At 39.9% G+C, this 15,050-nt stretch overlaps 1 protein-coding gene across 1 annotated transcript in view; it reads right to left on the bottom strand.

Moving 5' to 3' along the window:
* Nucleotides 1-15,050, bottom strand: part of LOC141340403 (NACHT, LRR and PYD domains-containing protein 12-like) — a 31,189-nt gene that overhangs the window by 1,030 nt on the left and 15,109 nt on the right. The window contains exons 5-7 of the mRNA XM_073845356.1: nt 5,959-6,129; nt 3,820-3,993; nt 2,567-2,740 (exon numbers count right to left, since the gene is read on the bottom strand). Of these exons, the coding sequence (XP_073701457.1) occupies nt 2,567-2,740; nt 3,820-3,993; nt 5,959-6,129 (519 nt within the window). The remainder of the gene's footprint in view (nt 1-2,566; nt 2,741-3,819; nt 3,994-5,958; nt 6,130-15,050) is intronic.

Here is a 15,050-nt window from a genome sequence, read left to right as displayed (position 1 = left end):
TTTGTTATTGACTCTGCCACTTACTGCTGCTGATAAAATGAGATTTATGCATGTTGATGCTCCATGGTGCTGTGTGAAACTGTAATGTGCTTCAGAACTGAACAGACATAAACAGAGATTCATAGCGACAAAAAAGACAGATCTGTCTGGAGAAACAGTCACTTGTTCCTCTAATAAACAAATACATGATTGGGGAATTCCAGTGGCAAGATGAGGAGGTAGTCACATTTTATTTACGCTCTCACTCATTCAAAAGTATACTTAGAAAAGGGATAACTTTTTCTCTACTAATACCCTGCATCTACGATTAACAATTTTTTTTAAACATAAGCAAAAATGTGAAGAAAAATGCGGCTCAATAGCCCTAACCTAAAGCAAGCTAGCATGCCGCTGCTAATGACACAAGTACTAGCCATGTCGAGTTTTCTTTGGCGCCAGAGGACAGTGCACTTCTTTAGCTGATTTAAAACTAAACTGATATCCTCCCACAGTCAGATAGCAGATACCATCGAAACAGATGTTGAGCTTTCGCTCTGAGACTGGTTTGGAGGTCAAGACCAAAATGTATGCTCTGCAAATAGAGATAGTGAGGAAAATTTATTTCGTTCAAACTAAGCAAACCGATATGTCTGTAACTATGGAGAAAATGGAAACAATCAGGGGCGGACTGGCCATCGGGAGAACCGGGACCATTCCCGGTGGGCTGGCAGCCAATTTGGCCTGCTGCCATTTTTTGATTTATATATTTTTTTCATATATATTGTTGTTGTTGTTTCTGTTGCCTGCCGAATGTACTAAAGTGATTATTTCCAAATTCGCCATTCAATAATAATACTCTTATAAATCGTAATCCGGTTTGTCTTGATTGACAACGCAATTCGCCACGCGCACGCTCCGCCCATCCGCGCGTCCGCCAAAAGAATGTAAATTCGAGAATGGAGCTCCCAGGTGGAGCAGAGAGTCGAAACTGTCCTGTTCAGTACTTCATTTACAGGTCAGATACATCTGTAAATAGACAATTTACTATTTGTTTTGTTTACTTATTTAAGCATTAAACTGCTTGCAAATATTATCAATAGTAGTCAGTTTGCTGCAAAATTAACAAAATAGCGTAACTTGTAAAGAGTAGGAACTTAGCAGACAAATATTCACATTGTTTTATAACACGTTTAGAGGGAGCTAAGGCTAACAACAATACAACCCTTACAAAAATTAAACATGTTTTCACTAAAAACCAAAAACCATCGTTACTATAGTTAAACTATAAATTAAAGGTTTTGCTACACTTTATGGTATTTGTAGTAAAACTGTGGTTATACAAATTGTAATCAAAATGTTACTACTATACTTTCACCATAGGCCTAATTAAACCATGGTTAATTTTCCTAAGGACAAAACATGACCCATGATAATGCAAAAAAATTTTAGTATTAGGATTTTACTAAAGATATATTCAAGATGTAGCTATTATTGTAGGCCAACAGTTTTGACATTTAGGTAAGATAAAACAATAGCACATGGTCCTAATGTAATACTTACATTTTTATAAAAAGGTAAATGGAAGTTCAAGAGATAATCTTTAATTATGTTGCGTAGCACCAGCCAATGGATTATACTTTTTTATGTGATAATAACAATGACTTTACAAAAAAAAAAAAAAAATATTGTCCATTGTTTCAGAATTTGTTGTGGGTTTTTGGGATGGCCTGGATGAGTGAGAGATTTCCCGGCCTGAAATTTTGTCCCAGTCCGCCCCTGGAAACAATGCTCTATTCTCGCTTGAAACAACGAAAACCACAGTTTCAACTTTGAAAGACCAAATACAGATGTTGCAAGACCAACAGCAAGACCTCGAGAATAGGACTTGTCACCAAAACCTGTGGATAATTGTCATACCTGAAGACACTGAGAAGGGCCAACTGACTTCCCCTGCATGTCATTCGGAAGGGCTCATCCCTATGCCCTAATCCCTTCAAAGGGTTTACCCTCTGAAGTGAGATCTTTGAAGGTTTGAAGGGTGTAGGGGACTAGACAACTGTTTCTTGAAGCCTGTATTTCTTTGGGAAATATTTGACTTAATTTAAAGGGTTTCGGGCCTACGTTCACTGTCATGTGGCGTCCTTTCATAAAATATTTTTAAGTGGACAAACTAATGCTGTCAGGTTTTGTTTGTAATTTACTGATGTTATTCTCTTTTTCTCTCTCTTCTTTGTTTATATCTACACAATGTAAAAACGATGTCTGTTGATTTGTAAATGTAAATTTTCGATTTTTATTTAATAAATATAAAATGGGGGGGGACATCTACAGGAGGACTTTTGCGTCACAGGCGCCACGTTTTTCCTCTCTTGTGAGAGCATCTGAAACTCCAGTAAATGTTTGATGAGCTGAAAACAGGAGCAGCAGCTCATGTGATGTGATGGAGATGAATGAAACAAACTTCATCTTCAGTAATTAAGATTTAGTGTGTTTACTTATTTAATTCACAAGCTTTTGTATCAGAAACATTGAAGGACACATCTTACTAAGGACAAAGGACATAAGAATATCAGAGAGATTATCTTACCACAGTTTCCCCAGTTTATAGTTAGGGTCCGCCAGTACAGCAGACAGCAGTGTGACTCCAGAATCTCCAATTTCATTCCCAGTCATATTCAGTTTTCTCAGGTGTGAGGGGTTTGATCTCAGAGCTGAAGCCAGAGCAGCACAACCTTCATCTGTGATGCCACAATTAACGAACCTGTAGAGAACAATGACACACTTTTCACTCTCTCAGATCAGATCAGTTTAACAGTGAATCCATTTGGTAAAGAGAAATTACAAATCAATGTGTGATGGATCATTGGACTGGGATTAAACATGTCAAAAGGAGAAAAACCATGATTATAACTCATCTAAAGTGTCATTCAAGAAAGATAAACATTTTATTATTTCAGTATTTAACCAAATTATCTGTTTAATGTAGACATTCATACAAATCCATTTAATCACACAATTTATTACACAGCTGAGTTTTATACTGTTATTTTGATATGTATTAATATGTATGGAGTAATGGTGTGTGTGTGTGTGTGTGTGTTTCTCCTCCATCACCCAAGGATATCAAAACCTGAGATCACCTACACTGTGAGATATTTTTATACTTAAAGTAAATTGTGGCAGATAGTACTTATTGCTAAATCGCAATGCTTAAAAAAAGCATGAAAGCATGAAAAAAGCAAAAATTCAGATGATAAACTGTGACCACATAGCACAGCAATGTAACATGAGCCTGTAACCTCGATAGAAATTATAGTTGAAAATCTCAACCGGTTGACACATTTACCAGTTAAATAATGTTAGTGCAAACACCGCATTGAGTTAATTACTTATTGTGCTTATTAACTAATTAACATCAAGCATGTCCCAATCACATTTATTTTCTCATGTATGCATTTTTCTTTGTTACTCTCTTGTTAGGTGCAAATAACTTTTAAGTACAACTGTGCTCCGCAGACATATTTGCATACCTCCAAATAAACCATGTAGCAAAATCTCTAATGATAGGCACTTTATAACTTGGTAACGATATATACTGTCATAGCACCCAGTCCCAACTGAAGCTCCAGTATATGTTCGATGGGCCAAAAACAGGAGCAGCAGGTCATGTGATATGATAAAGATGAAGATGAATGAAATTAACTTTAGTCATTAGAGTAATTGGTGAGATTTAGTGTGTTTACTGAACATTTATTTTACAAGCTCTAGTCTTAGAATTTACAATAAAGAAGACATCTTACTGAGGAAAAATACATGAGACTGTCAGAGAGATGATCTTACCACAGTCTCTCCAGTTTACACTGAGGGTTCTTCAGTACAGCACATAGAAACTTTACACCTAAATCTCCTATTTTATTTTCAATCAGATCCAGTTCTCTCAGGTGTGAGGGGTTTGAACTCAGAGCTGAAGCCAGAGCAGCACAACCCTCATCTGTGACGCCACAATGATTCAACCTGTAGAGAATAATGACACATACTAGCAGTGAATCCATTGGTAAAGAGAAAGCACAAAATTAAAGCACTGTTTGATGGATCATTGGACTGGGATCTAAAATGTCGCAGAGCACAAAACATGATCACATAACATCTAATGACTCATTTAAGAAATATTTCTTTATTGCACTGTATTTTTATGCAAAATGTCTTATGTTGACATTCATGCAAAACTATTTTATTAATCACACTATTCACTACATTTCTGAGTTACTTGTATCTGTACTAAATGTACAATTCTTGTCAAAATTTGAAAGCATGATTTTTACTTGTTTGCTTCTCCAAGGGGGTTAATTTCGCCCCCCTGCCAAGGAGACTGATAATTGACCACGTCTTCCGGATCCATGGTCTTTCAGTTGACATGGTTTCTTATAGAAGTCCCCAGTTTGTCTTCCATTTTGGCCAGAATTCTGTCGACAGTTTGTGGAATCTATGAGTCTGTCGTCAGGTTTTCATCCCCAGACCAATGGACAGTGTGAGTGAGCCAATCAGGATCTTGAGTGGGCTCTTCACTTTCTGGGAATCCGGCCTTCTGAAATCAACAGCTCTTTTGGATTGAGTATGCCCACAATACTCTCCCAGTGGCATCCACAGGAATGTCAACATTTGAACATTCTGTTGGTTATCTACCTCCATTGTTTCCCTCTCAAGAACCCAATGCTGCGGTACCATCTGCCCTGGCCTTTGTTTGGAGATGTCAATTTGTCTGGAAAAAAGCTAGGCTGACCAAAAGCGGCGGCCGATCACCACCGGACTCCGGCTACCCACTATGTCTTTGGTCAGAGGGTATGGCTTTCTACCAAGGAACTGCCTCTCAAGGCTCTCTCTCGCAAGTTAGTGCCTAGGTTCTTTGATCCATACCAGATCACCAAGGTCCTCAAACCGGTTGCGGTATGGCTCAAGCTACCTTCCTCTCTTGGTTGGGTGCACCCTGTCATTCATGTATCCAGGGTTAAACTCGTCTTCAGATCTCCCCTCAATGCCAACATGTCCTCTCAGTCTGTTATGCGTTGTTCTGAAGCTCAGAAGCTCAAGCTAGTCTTGTTTTTTTTCTATTCTTGCCAGTCTAACATTCCTGTCTTTTGCCTTTTATCTTTTCTTTTTACCTGCCCGCCCCTTTAGGATTCTTTTCTGCTCTCTGCCTTGGCTCTTCTCTGCCCAGATTCTTGTCTCTTCACGGCAGCCCCTACCGATCTCTCTCTGCTCGCACGCAGCGCTCCCTCTGGAATTCAGCGATGGCTTCTCATTGTCGTCTCACCGCATCCTTTCCTCACTGACTCAGCTGATGCTGGTCTGACCTCCGTGCTGTCCAAGCTGACGAATTGCTGGCTGTTGTATGTTGCTGCTCAGCTTACTAATTGACTGAACATTTTCTGTTATCTCAGTTTTCAAATAAACTTTGAATTTTTGTTTTCACCTGCTGTTGGATCCCGGTCTCGTACCTGACATTCTTAATTTTTCTTTAATATAACCATCTCTCTAAGCTAATAAGCAATGTATGATAAAAAAAAAAAAAAAACACAAGAAAAGATATTTGTACTTAAGATATTTGTGCAGATTTGTACTTGGGTTGGTCACCTCAAAAGGCCACTGTTCTTGCTCTCCCACTTACCTGACTGGTTTCTTTAGTTTTCTTTTATTTTGCTAACAAGACAGGCTACTTAGGACACTTAGTGTAAGCATACAATCAATTTAGAGGTTTTGCTAATGCTCAAACAGATTTTACATGAACACAGAACTCCAGACATGCACAAGAAAAAAAGTAACACAATGTTTTACTTTCTGTATCTCTGCATCTTGATTAACAGTTGTATCATCCAATCAATAGTAAGCATTGCATTCAAAAACTTTTTTTTTTTTTTTTTACATTTTGTCTTATTTGTGATTGTGTTTTCTGGCTTTTTTGGGTGATTTGTTTTGTCTTACCACAGTATCTCCAGTTTACAGTGAGGATTTTGTAGTACATCAGAGAGCAGATTCAATGAATCTCCTAGTTTATTCCCAGATAGACTCAGTTGTCTCAGGTGTGAGGGGTTTGATCTCAGAGCTGAAGCCAGAACAGCACAACTTTTATCTGTGATGCCACAATCAGTCAACCTGTAGAGAACAATGACACACAGTTTATATGAAGGTTAGAGTAACATAACTTGTGTATATTTAGGTAATTTTTGTATTGCTATATGTTATATTATATGCTATATGTATATTATTGTTATATGTTTTGCACTCACAGCTCTGTTGTGAAAAGCTTCAAATCTTAGCGTTTTGACTTTTGCTTTTTCTGTTGCAAAGATTTTTTTGCAAAACATACGTGTTTTAGAAGCTGATCATAATGCTAGTTGTCCTTTAATTTAGATACCTGATTATTCTGGACCATAGTGTCACGCCGTGCAGGGAAAGGGAAGCCAGGAGAACAAACGTAGGAGTCAGGGATATAAAGAAACACTTATTTATTAACAAAAACCTTAAACAAAACAAACAGGAGCAAAACACGACGAAACTTCATGACCGGATAAAGAACTGAGGAACCAAACGACTTAAATAGCAGTGACAGGGGGTGTAGCAGATTAACAAGACAGGTGAACCAAATCAAAGCTAATGGGGACAAACCAATAAAACACAGAACAACAGGGGGAGACAAAGGGAGAAACCAACTGAAGTTCATGTGAGGGGAGAAAACACTAGGAAACACTAGACAAAACAGGCTATAATCCTGACACATAGACTGTAAAAAAAGATAGACGATGCACCTTCACTTTCTTCCACTAAAGAAAAGTGAAGCCACCAATGTCCCAATATCACACAGACATATTGTGCTGATTTGGCAGCAGAGTCTGTGCAGTAGTGAACTAGTAGTTAAGCACACGCCTGACTACTATTGGGATAAATACAACCCTAATCTCCTCCTGAAAATCCTGGAAAAGTCCACTGGTGCCTCAGTTTGCTCAGAGAAGCTGTGAATCATGATGTCACACTCACGTTTTTATAGCATCACATAACTAAAAACAAACTTATTTAAAAAAACAAACACTTGAACTTACATCAGAAAATTACATTAAAATGACAAAAACCATCTTTGGAAAAAAATTATTTGAAGTGAAATTTAATTTAGTTTGTCTCATATGTCTCATTAAATTACATGGAGAGGGCAGGGTTTTTGATCTATCCTGGGAACAGCCACCTGGGGGTGATTGAAACGTTCTCACTTTAATTTCAATGCTTGTGCACTTGTTCTTGACACACTATACTTTAAATTTTTCATTCACTGGGGACCTAAAGTCACATTTGAGTCTTAAGTTGGCCTAACCACAGATCTCACACCCACAAATTCACCAGTCTGATTTTAGTCAGCGGGTACAGGTTGACTAATAGCTCTTTCGTTGGCCGCCTACAGCTTGCTCTTGACAAAAGTGTAGTTCACTTAATTTTACGAAGCTACGAGAATACTTTTTGTAAACAAAGAAAAAAAAATCAAGATTTTATTCAACAATTTGTTTCCTCTGTAACACCGTAGCACCATTTTGTATAATATCCCCTAGGGTTGTAACGGTATGAGATTTTCACAGTTTGATAACCATCTCAGAAAATATCACTGTTTCACAATATTTATTAAACAATAATATTCTTATCAGTAACAGTGACTCTTAAAAGAATAAAAACAAGTTATTTGAGTGAACAAATACTTTATTGCAACAAACTTGAAACCTTTTGAATAAAATTATTGAAGTCTCCCTTCTGAAAAAATAAAACAAATAAAACATTTTTTAAAACAATTAAAAAATAAAACTATAAGCCTATATCCCACATAAACATTTTCATTAATTCATTCATTAACACTTTTTGGCCAAAGTGCTGCACAACAGAGGTATACTTAGTTAAAACATGGACAAACATGATATTCCTTAAAAACAATGTTTGAATAAATTAATTATTATAAAGAGTAGTATTATTGTCAGTATTATAAATATAAAGTACATTGTACAGTTGTCAGGATTATAGTCTTGTCTGTCCTGCCTTCCCAGTGTTTTTCCCCGTGTTTCTAGTTTAATTGGTTTAGTCCTTGTTTCCCCCCTTTGGTTCATGTTCTTTTGGTTTAGTCTTGCCCATATTTGTATTTCCCCCTCGTTTGCTCGTTTGTAACCACACCCCTGTTCCTTGTATAAATAGTTCATTGTGTCTCACTCCCATTGTCTGTCGATGATGTTACTTCGTGTTACATGTCTGCTCTTAGTTTGCATTTGGTTTCCTGGATTTTGTTTTGTTTTTAAATAAAGCAGTTCCTGTTTTCCCGGTTTTCCTTGGATCTTCTCCACTTCATCTCCCATACATGACCCTGACAACAATGCTAATATATTTCAATCATCATTTTTTTGACAGGTTGTAGCAGACCTTTGAGTTTCAGAATGTATTTGACAATAGTTTTTCTCAATTAAAACTAGGAACTGTTCTTTCAGAGTAGATATATATCAGAGGTTGCGTTAGACTTTTTCATTGTCTGTCATTTTGACGTACAGGGTCGTAAAAATTCCGTCATAATCTATTATTACCTGTCATTTGAATTTTCATATTATAATAATACATTTAATTGCTTTTATTTTTGTTCAAATTTTCATTTTTAATAATGAACCTACAATGCAAGCATACTGTATAGGTTTTTGCATTTATTTATGAAGGGAACAGATGAACAGAAACTGCGTTACTTTTCGTGTTCAATACCACACTCAGGAGTGACAAAAACAACAAAACATGCTAGGGCTGGGTAAAAAAAAAAAATTGATTTCTCGATTTGAATAGATTCTCATTTTTATAGACTAATATTTCTTAAATCCCAATCGATCTTTCGGTATATGCTGTTTGTGAAGAGTAGGCTACATAGTGTGCCTCATTTGTTACTTTCAATATGAAAAAGCCTGATTTCAAATTCTGTCCATTTCGTTAGAAAATTCAAGTAATAAATACCGTTTTGGCGCTCTTTAATGTGGCGTGATAGATCGCTGTAGCCTTAACTGGGTACTGGCGTAATCAAACGCATAGCAAAGGATTCATAAGAGTTTCTTTTTTGTTCTGGATAACTACAGTTACAAATTACAATAGATCACCCTCTGTGTGGTGTATTCCGTCAAAGTGACGGACAGCCTTCAGATTTTTCCGTCACTGATTAAAACATTCCGTCAATGATGGAAAATTTTCGCGACCTCTGATATATATATATATATATATATATATATATACATACACACACATATATATACACACACACACACATTTTTATTGCCACAGAAGTTTTTTTTTTTTTTTTTTTTCATTAGGAGCACACAATATATGAATCTTTAATTTGGCCATAAATGCAGGTGCCTGCCTTAATATCCAAGAGGGTTTAGAGAAAATGTTATTACAGACAGGTTTTATAATTAAATACAACGGAAAGGACATTGATGCATTGTTGGTTAGCTAAGCTATCTAAAGTGGCGCTAAAAGTTAAATGATTTTAGCCTGTTTTATTACATTTTTCTTTGAATGAATCACCGTTTTTGAACATAGTTGAATAAATAGTTTAAAGGTCCCATATTATCAAAATCGAAATTTCCTGGCTTTTTTCATGATAACTGAGGTCTAGGGGCTATGTAACTACCACATGAGTTTCAAAACAGTTAATCCACAGTAAACTGCACACAGCCTGCTTAAAGTAGCTGTTCATATAAGAGACCACTGGCACGTCAACTTCAGCCTCTTTCACACAGCGATTCCGGTAAATACACGGAAAATGTGTCCCATGATTTGTTCTGGAGTTGTTTGATTTGGTTCATCCACAGTTGTTTTCCGGAATCTGTGCGTGCTTTACACACAACCCATAAAGAACATGTGACGTTTGGATGTGAGATGTAATGCGACGCGTACGTTTCACTAAACTGAAACTAACCTGAACAATCTGTGCTTCAGCACTGATAGTGAGGAGCTGGCTCTGCCTGATCGCCGCTTCGTTCCACTTTGCACGTATTTTTTCGTCGTGAAGAGTCACATGATAACGTGCATCATCACTACAACACTGCCTTTATGGTTCTGGCTTTTGTTCACACAGCGCTCGTTCCTGTAATTTTCCAGAAGCAGCGCGCATTGTGAAAGGGGCTTTACTAAAGCAACAGTTATGTAGCTTACTGCATTCGGTGTTTGAAAAAGAAAAAACATTAATGATCATTCTGGGCTCGGCTAAAGCATACATGACCGTAGTTAACTGTGGTTGGCCTGGCTGTGCGTCACTCAGAAAACAACAGGCCAATCAGAAGAGAGGCTCTTGAATATTAATAAAACGGTCCAAAATCTACCTGTTTTTGACAGAGCTCCTATAAAAGGAGCTGTAAAAATATATTGAGAAGGATTTGGGCACTTATACCGCAAATATATATTCTTAAGGACATCAACAACTAAAATAAACCTCCAGAAATGTGTACAATATGGGACCTTTAAAGGGGTCCTATTATGCAGTGTGTAGTGTGTATGTTTGGGCAAAAAAAAAAGATCTACAAAGTTACAAATCTTCAAGTCCACTCCAAAGAGAGATATTTCATTTTTCAAAAAATCCCTTTTTAAACACTACAACGACCAGCTCCTTTGGACTACAGCGTTTGTTTTCCATTTAAAACCACTGTATTTGTGCCGTTCTGAAAGCGCCAACTACTGACAGAGAACGAATTTGCATTTTTCAATAAGTCCAACGGCATTTTTTGTTCAGACCAACGTGAAAACCAACACATTGATGCAGAAAAATTTTAAGAAGTCTCTAAACTCATTTTTGTTTTAGCAAGTTTACATAATTATACACATGCCTGGTTTCTCTATATAATTCGTTCACAATCTGAATAAAAATTTTGTTTATCTTCGAAGACCAAATATCTACGTATATGGTTTCAGGAATGACAAACCCGAGTATAAAAAAGTTACTAAAATGAATCTGCAAAACATTTTTGTGATTGGTGGTGATAACTATAGCAATGGATGGAACGAAATATTTGACAACCCAATGTCAAAACAGAGAACCAATCAAGTTTGAGGACTAAAAAGAACTGTTGTATATATATCGATTATTGTCTGTGTGTGTACACATCGAACGATTAAGTTTTTTACATCAGAACTGTGAGTGTAAATTTAAAACTTTTAGGAAATACGAATATTACTATGAAAAGTATACTAAAATTTAAATTAGCTATCTCTCGAGTTTTGCAACTCTTTTACCCTCATAAATTTAGCATTGAAACAATTAAAGAGAAAGTACAAACTTAAAGCACAGATCAAAATGTTTCATGGATCTTTGGATTGAGATTCAAATTGTCACAGAGCACCAACCATGATCATAAATCATTTAGTTTCATTCAATCAGGATAAATAATATTACCTGATCACACCAGTTGCCTGGATTTTTTATTTACAAAAAATGTTTGTTTTGTGTTTTAAATAAACAACACTATTTACTACCTGAATTTTACTTTACTTTTCTTTATTGTTCAGCCTTGGCTGAAAATTGGTCTTTGGTCTCGCTTACACAGACAAAACAATTCACATTTCAATTCAATACAATACCCTACTGATGTCAAATCAACATCAGTGAATCAAACAGTCTTTTTTGGAGTCTTCCGGTTGAGCGAACGCTGGCGTGTCTGACTGCCGCTGCTCTCCGGTGTATGTTTTGAGCTCTCCAGTTTGTTTGTTTTCCGAGTTTTATCCAGTCTTATTTGTTTTGTTTTTTTATCGCAACGTTTTATAAACTCACCTGGATAACACCTTCAGTAAAGCTGTACCTGCCAAACGCGAGCTTTCGCCACCACGCAACGGCTGTTCTACCGTCCTCCGTGAGTAAGTTAACACTTTCTTTCGGGTTGTCGGTTGCTAGCCATCGGTCATGCGCTTGTCTTGGTGGAAGTGGTCTTAAAAAGGGCTGCCTTGCCAAGTAATTGCATTGTGAAGTGGCTTAGTTGTTTGGTGTGTTGGCTAACGCGCGATTTCAAAACCTGGCTGTGTATATGCGGCTGTAGGATGTCTTTCCTTCTGATGCTCGTTGTGGGCTTATCTGTTTTTACTACAATTTGCGCAGTCTTGCAGGATTCATTGCTGCCTTCCGGCTTGTGGAATTATAATATGCCATTTTATTCATCCTCGGACTTGCATTCTTTGAACTTTAAAACACGTCCAAAACTGCACGTCGGACTCCGCGATCACTGTATCGCGCTTGGAATTGCTCGCCGGCCCCGTTATATACATCGGGGCTCCCGTCGCGGACAGTGTACAAAGACTGCTTCCATTACTTCAGCTACTGGAGTTACGATACCTGCTGTTTGGTCTTCTTTTCGCCGATGCCATACAAAAGCACGCTGTTTCATCGGGTGTTCTATCAGGCATTTCCACTTCTTCAACGATTACTCAACCACCAGTCAAAATGGCTCTAGTGAATACTAGGTCACTGGCAAATAAAACTTTCACTTTAAATGATTTTTTTATTTCTCATGCTTTGGACTTTTTGTTTATGACTGAAACTTGGGTAAAAAATGGTGACATGTCTTCTTTTGGTGAGCTGTCCCCTTCTGACTGTTCCTCCTACAGCACTCCCAGACCAAGTGGACATGGTGGTGTCACGATACAGCCAAGGAGGTCTGGGTCCAGATGCAGGTAAGTATTTTATTAACAGAAAATAAACAAAACAAAAGGCCAACACGGCACAAACGTAACCAACTGAAACACTAAATAAACTAAACAGGGAACATGATCTTGAGCCAGGAATTCAGGAACGCAGAGTGAACAGACAAAACAGGAGACATAAGACAATGCAGACCTGAAAACGGAATGAAGTGTGAGTGTTCTTATACAGAGTCCAGATTGTGAACAGCTGTGTGTGAATCAGTGGTAATGACAAAACAGACGTGATGAATCAGAGTGCAGTGCAAACAGCGACCTCAGGTGGCTGAGGGAAAACCCACAGCCCCGATCATGACAGTACCCCCTCTCTAGGGAACGGCTACCAGACGTTCCCAAAACAAAATTTCTGGAGGGAGGAGGAACGGTGGAAGGTGCATAAGGGGGAGGGATGGCGGGCCAGGCCCGTGCAGCGGAGGGACGTAAGCGGACACCGCCGCCAGAGGAACGTGAGCTGGCCTCGCCGCCAGTGGAACGTGAGCTGGCCTCGCCGCCAGAGGAACTTCAGCGGTCACCGCCGCGTCCGGAGCAGAGAGAGCGGTCACCGCCGCGTCCGGAGCAGAGAGAGCGGTCACCGCCGCGTCCGGAGCAGAGAGAGCGGTCACCGCCGCGTCCGGAGCAGAGAGAGCGGTCACCGCCGCGTCCGGAGCAGAGAGAGCGGTCACCGCCGCGTCCGGAGCAGAGAGAGCGGTCACCGCCGCGTCCGGAACAGAGAGAGCGGTCAACGCCGCGTCCGGAGCAGAGAGAGCGGTCACCGCCGCGTCCGGAGCAGAGAGAGCGGTCACCGCCGCGTCCGGAACAGAGAGAGCGGTCAACGCCACGTCCGGAACAGAGAGAGCGGTCACCGCCGCGTCCGGAGCAGAGAGAGCGGTCACCGCCGCGTCAGGAGCAGAGAGAGCGGTCACCGGTGCGTCCGTAGCAGAGAGCGCGGTCACCGCCGCGTCCGGAACAGATAGAGCGGTCACCGCCGCGTCCGGCACAGAGAGAGCGGTCACCGCCGCGTCCGGCACAGAGAGAGCGGTCACCGCCGCGTCCGGCACAGAGAGAGCGGTCACCGCCGCGTCAGGAACAGAGAGAGCGGTCACCGCCGCGTCCGGCACAGAGAGAGCGGTCACTGCCGCGTCAGGAACAGAGAGAGCGGTCACCGCCGCGTCAGGAGCAGAGAGAGCGGTCACCGCCGCGTCAGGAGCAGAGAGAGCGGTCACCGCCGCGTCAGGAGCAGATTGAGCGGACGCCCTCTCCCGAAAAAACGCCTCCGCCCTGGCCCTATAGTAGGGGCGCTTCCGCTCCGCCTCAGCGTTAATGGCCTCCATCGCCGCCAAACAGGCGTAGATGGTCTCAAAGCGGGTGGCCGACGCCGCCTCCGCCTCCTCAGAAAAAAAATTACTCCCCGCTGGACCCATCAGTGAGGTCTGCATTCTGTCACGATACAGCCAAGGAGGTCTGGGTCCAGATGCAGGTAAGTATTTTATTAACAGAAAATAAACAAAACAAAAGGCCAACACGGCACAAACGTAACCAACTGAAACACTAAATAAACTAAACAGGGAACATGATCTTGAGCCAGGAATTCAGGAACGCAGAGTGAACAGACAAAACAGGAGACATAAGACAATGCAGACCTGAAAACGGAATGAAGTGTGAGTGTTCTTATACAGAGTCCAGATTGTGAACAGCTGTGTGTGAATCAGTGGTAATGACAAAACAGACGTGATGAATCAGAGTGCAGTGCAAACAGCGACCTCAGGTGGCTGAGGGAAAACCCACAGCCCCGATCATGACAGGTGGTGGCTTAGCCACTGTTTTTAGAAACTCATTCAAATGTAGACTTCTGCCTGTTGATGCCTCTCTCAGTTTTGAGGTGCAACTTTTGAAAGTGGATCTAAATGGCCCTCTGCTTTGTGTATTAGTTTACAGACCTCCTAAAGTCTGTTCGATATTTATTCATGAGTTTTCGGAATTTCTGTCTATTCAAGTGTCTCGTTGTGATAGAATATTGGTGTTAGGGGACTTTAACATTCATGTTTGTTGTCCTTCCAAACCTATGGTTAAACACTTTATGAGCCTTATGGATTCACTCAATTTTGTACAGTCTGTCTCTAGTCCTACACATAATGGAGGCCATACGCTGGATCTTGTCTTGACTCGTGGTTTCTCCGTACATATCTCGGAAATATCTGATGCTGGCATTTCTGATCATTATCCTGTTATCTTTGAGCCTGCCATTTCATATGTTCAGCCTATTCTATCTCGGCCTGTACATTACTCTCGTGTCTTTCACGCTAATACTGCTGTTGAATTCTGTGAGTCTTACTCTAAGATTATTTCAAATTCAA

This window comes from Garra rufa, chromosome 8 (genome assembly GCF_049309525.1).
Source record: "Garra rufa chromosome 8, GarRuf1.0, whole genome shotgun sequence".
NCBI lineage: Eukaryota > Metazoa > Chordata > Actinopteri > Cypriniformes > Cyprinidae > Garra > Garra rufa.
The sequence above is the reverse complement of the archived record's forward strand: the minus strand, read 5'-3'. Positions and strand labels throughout refer to the sequence as shown.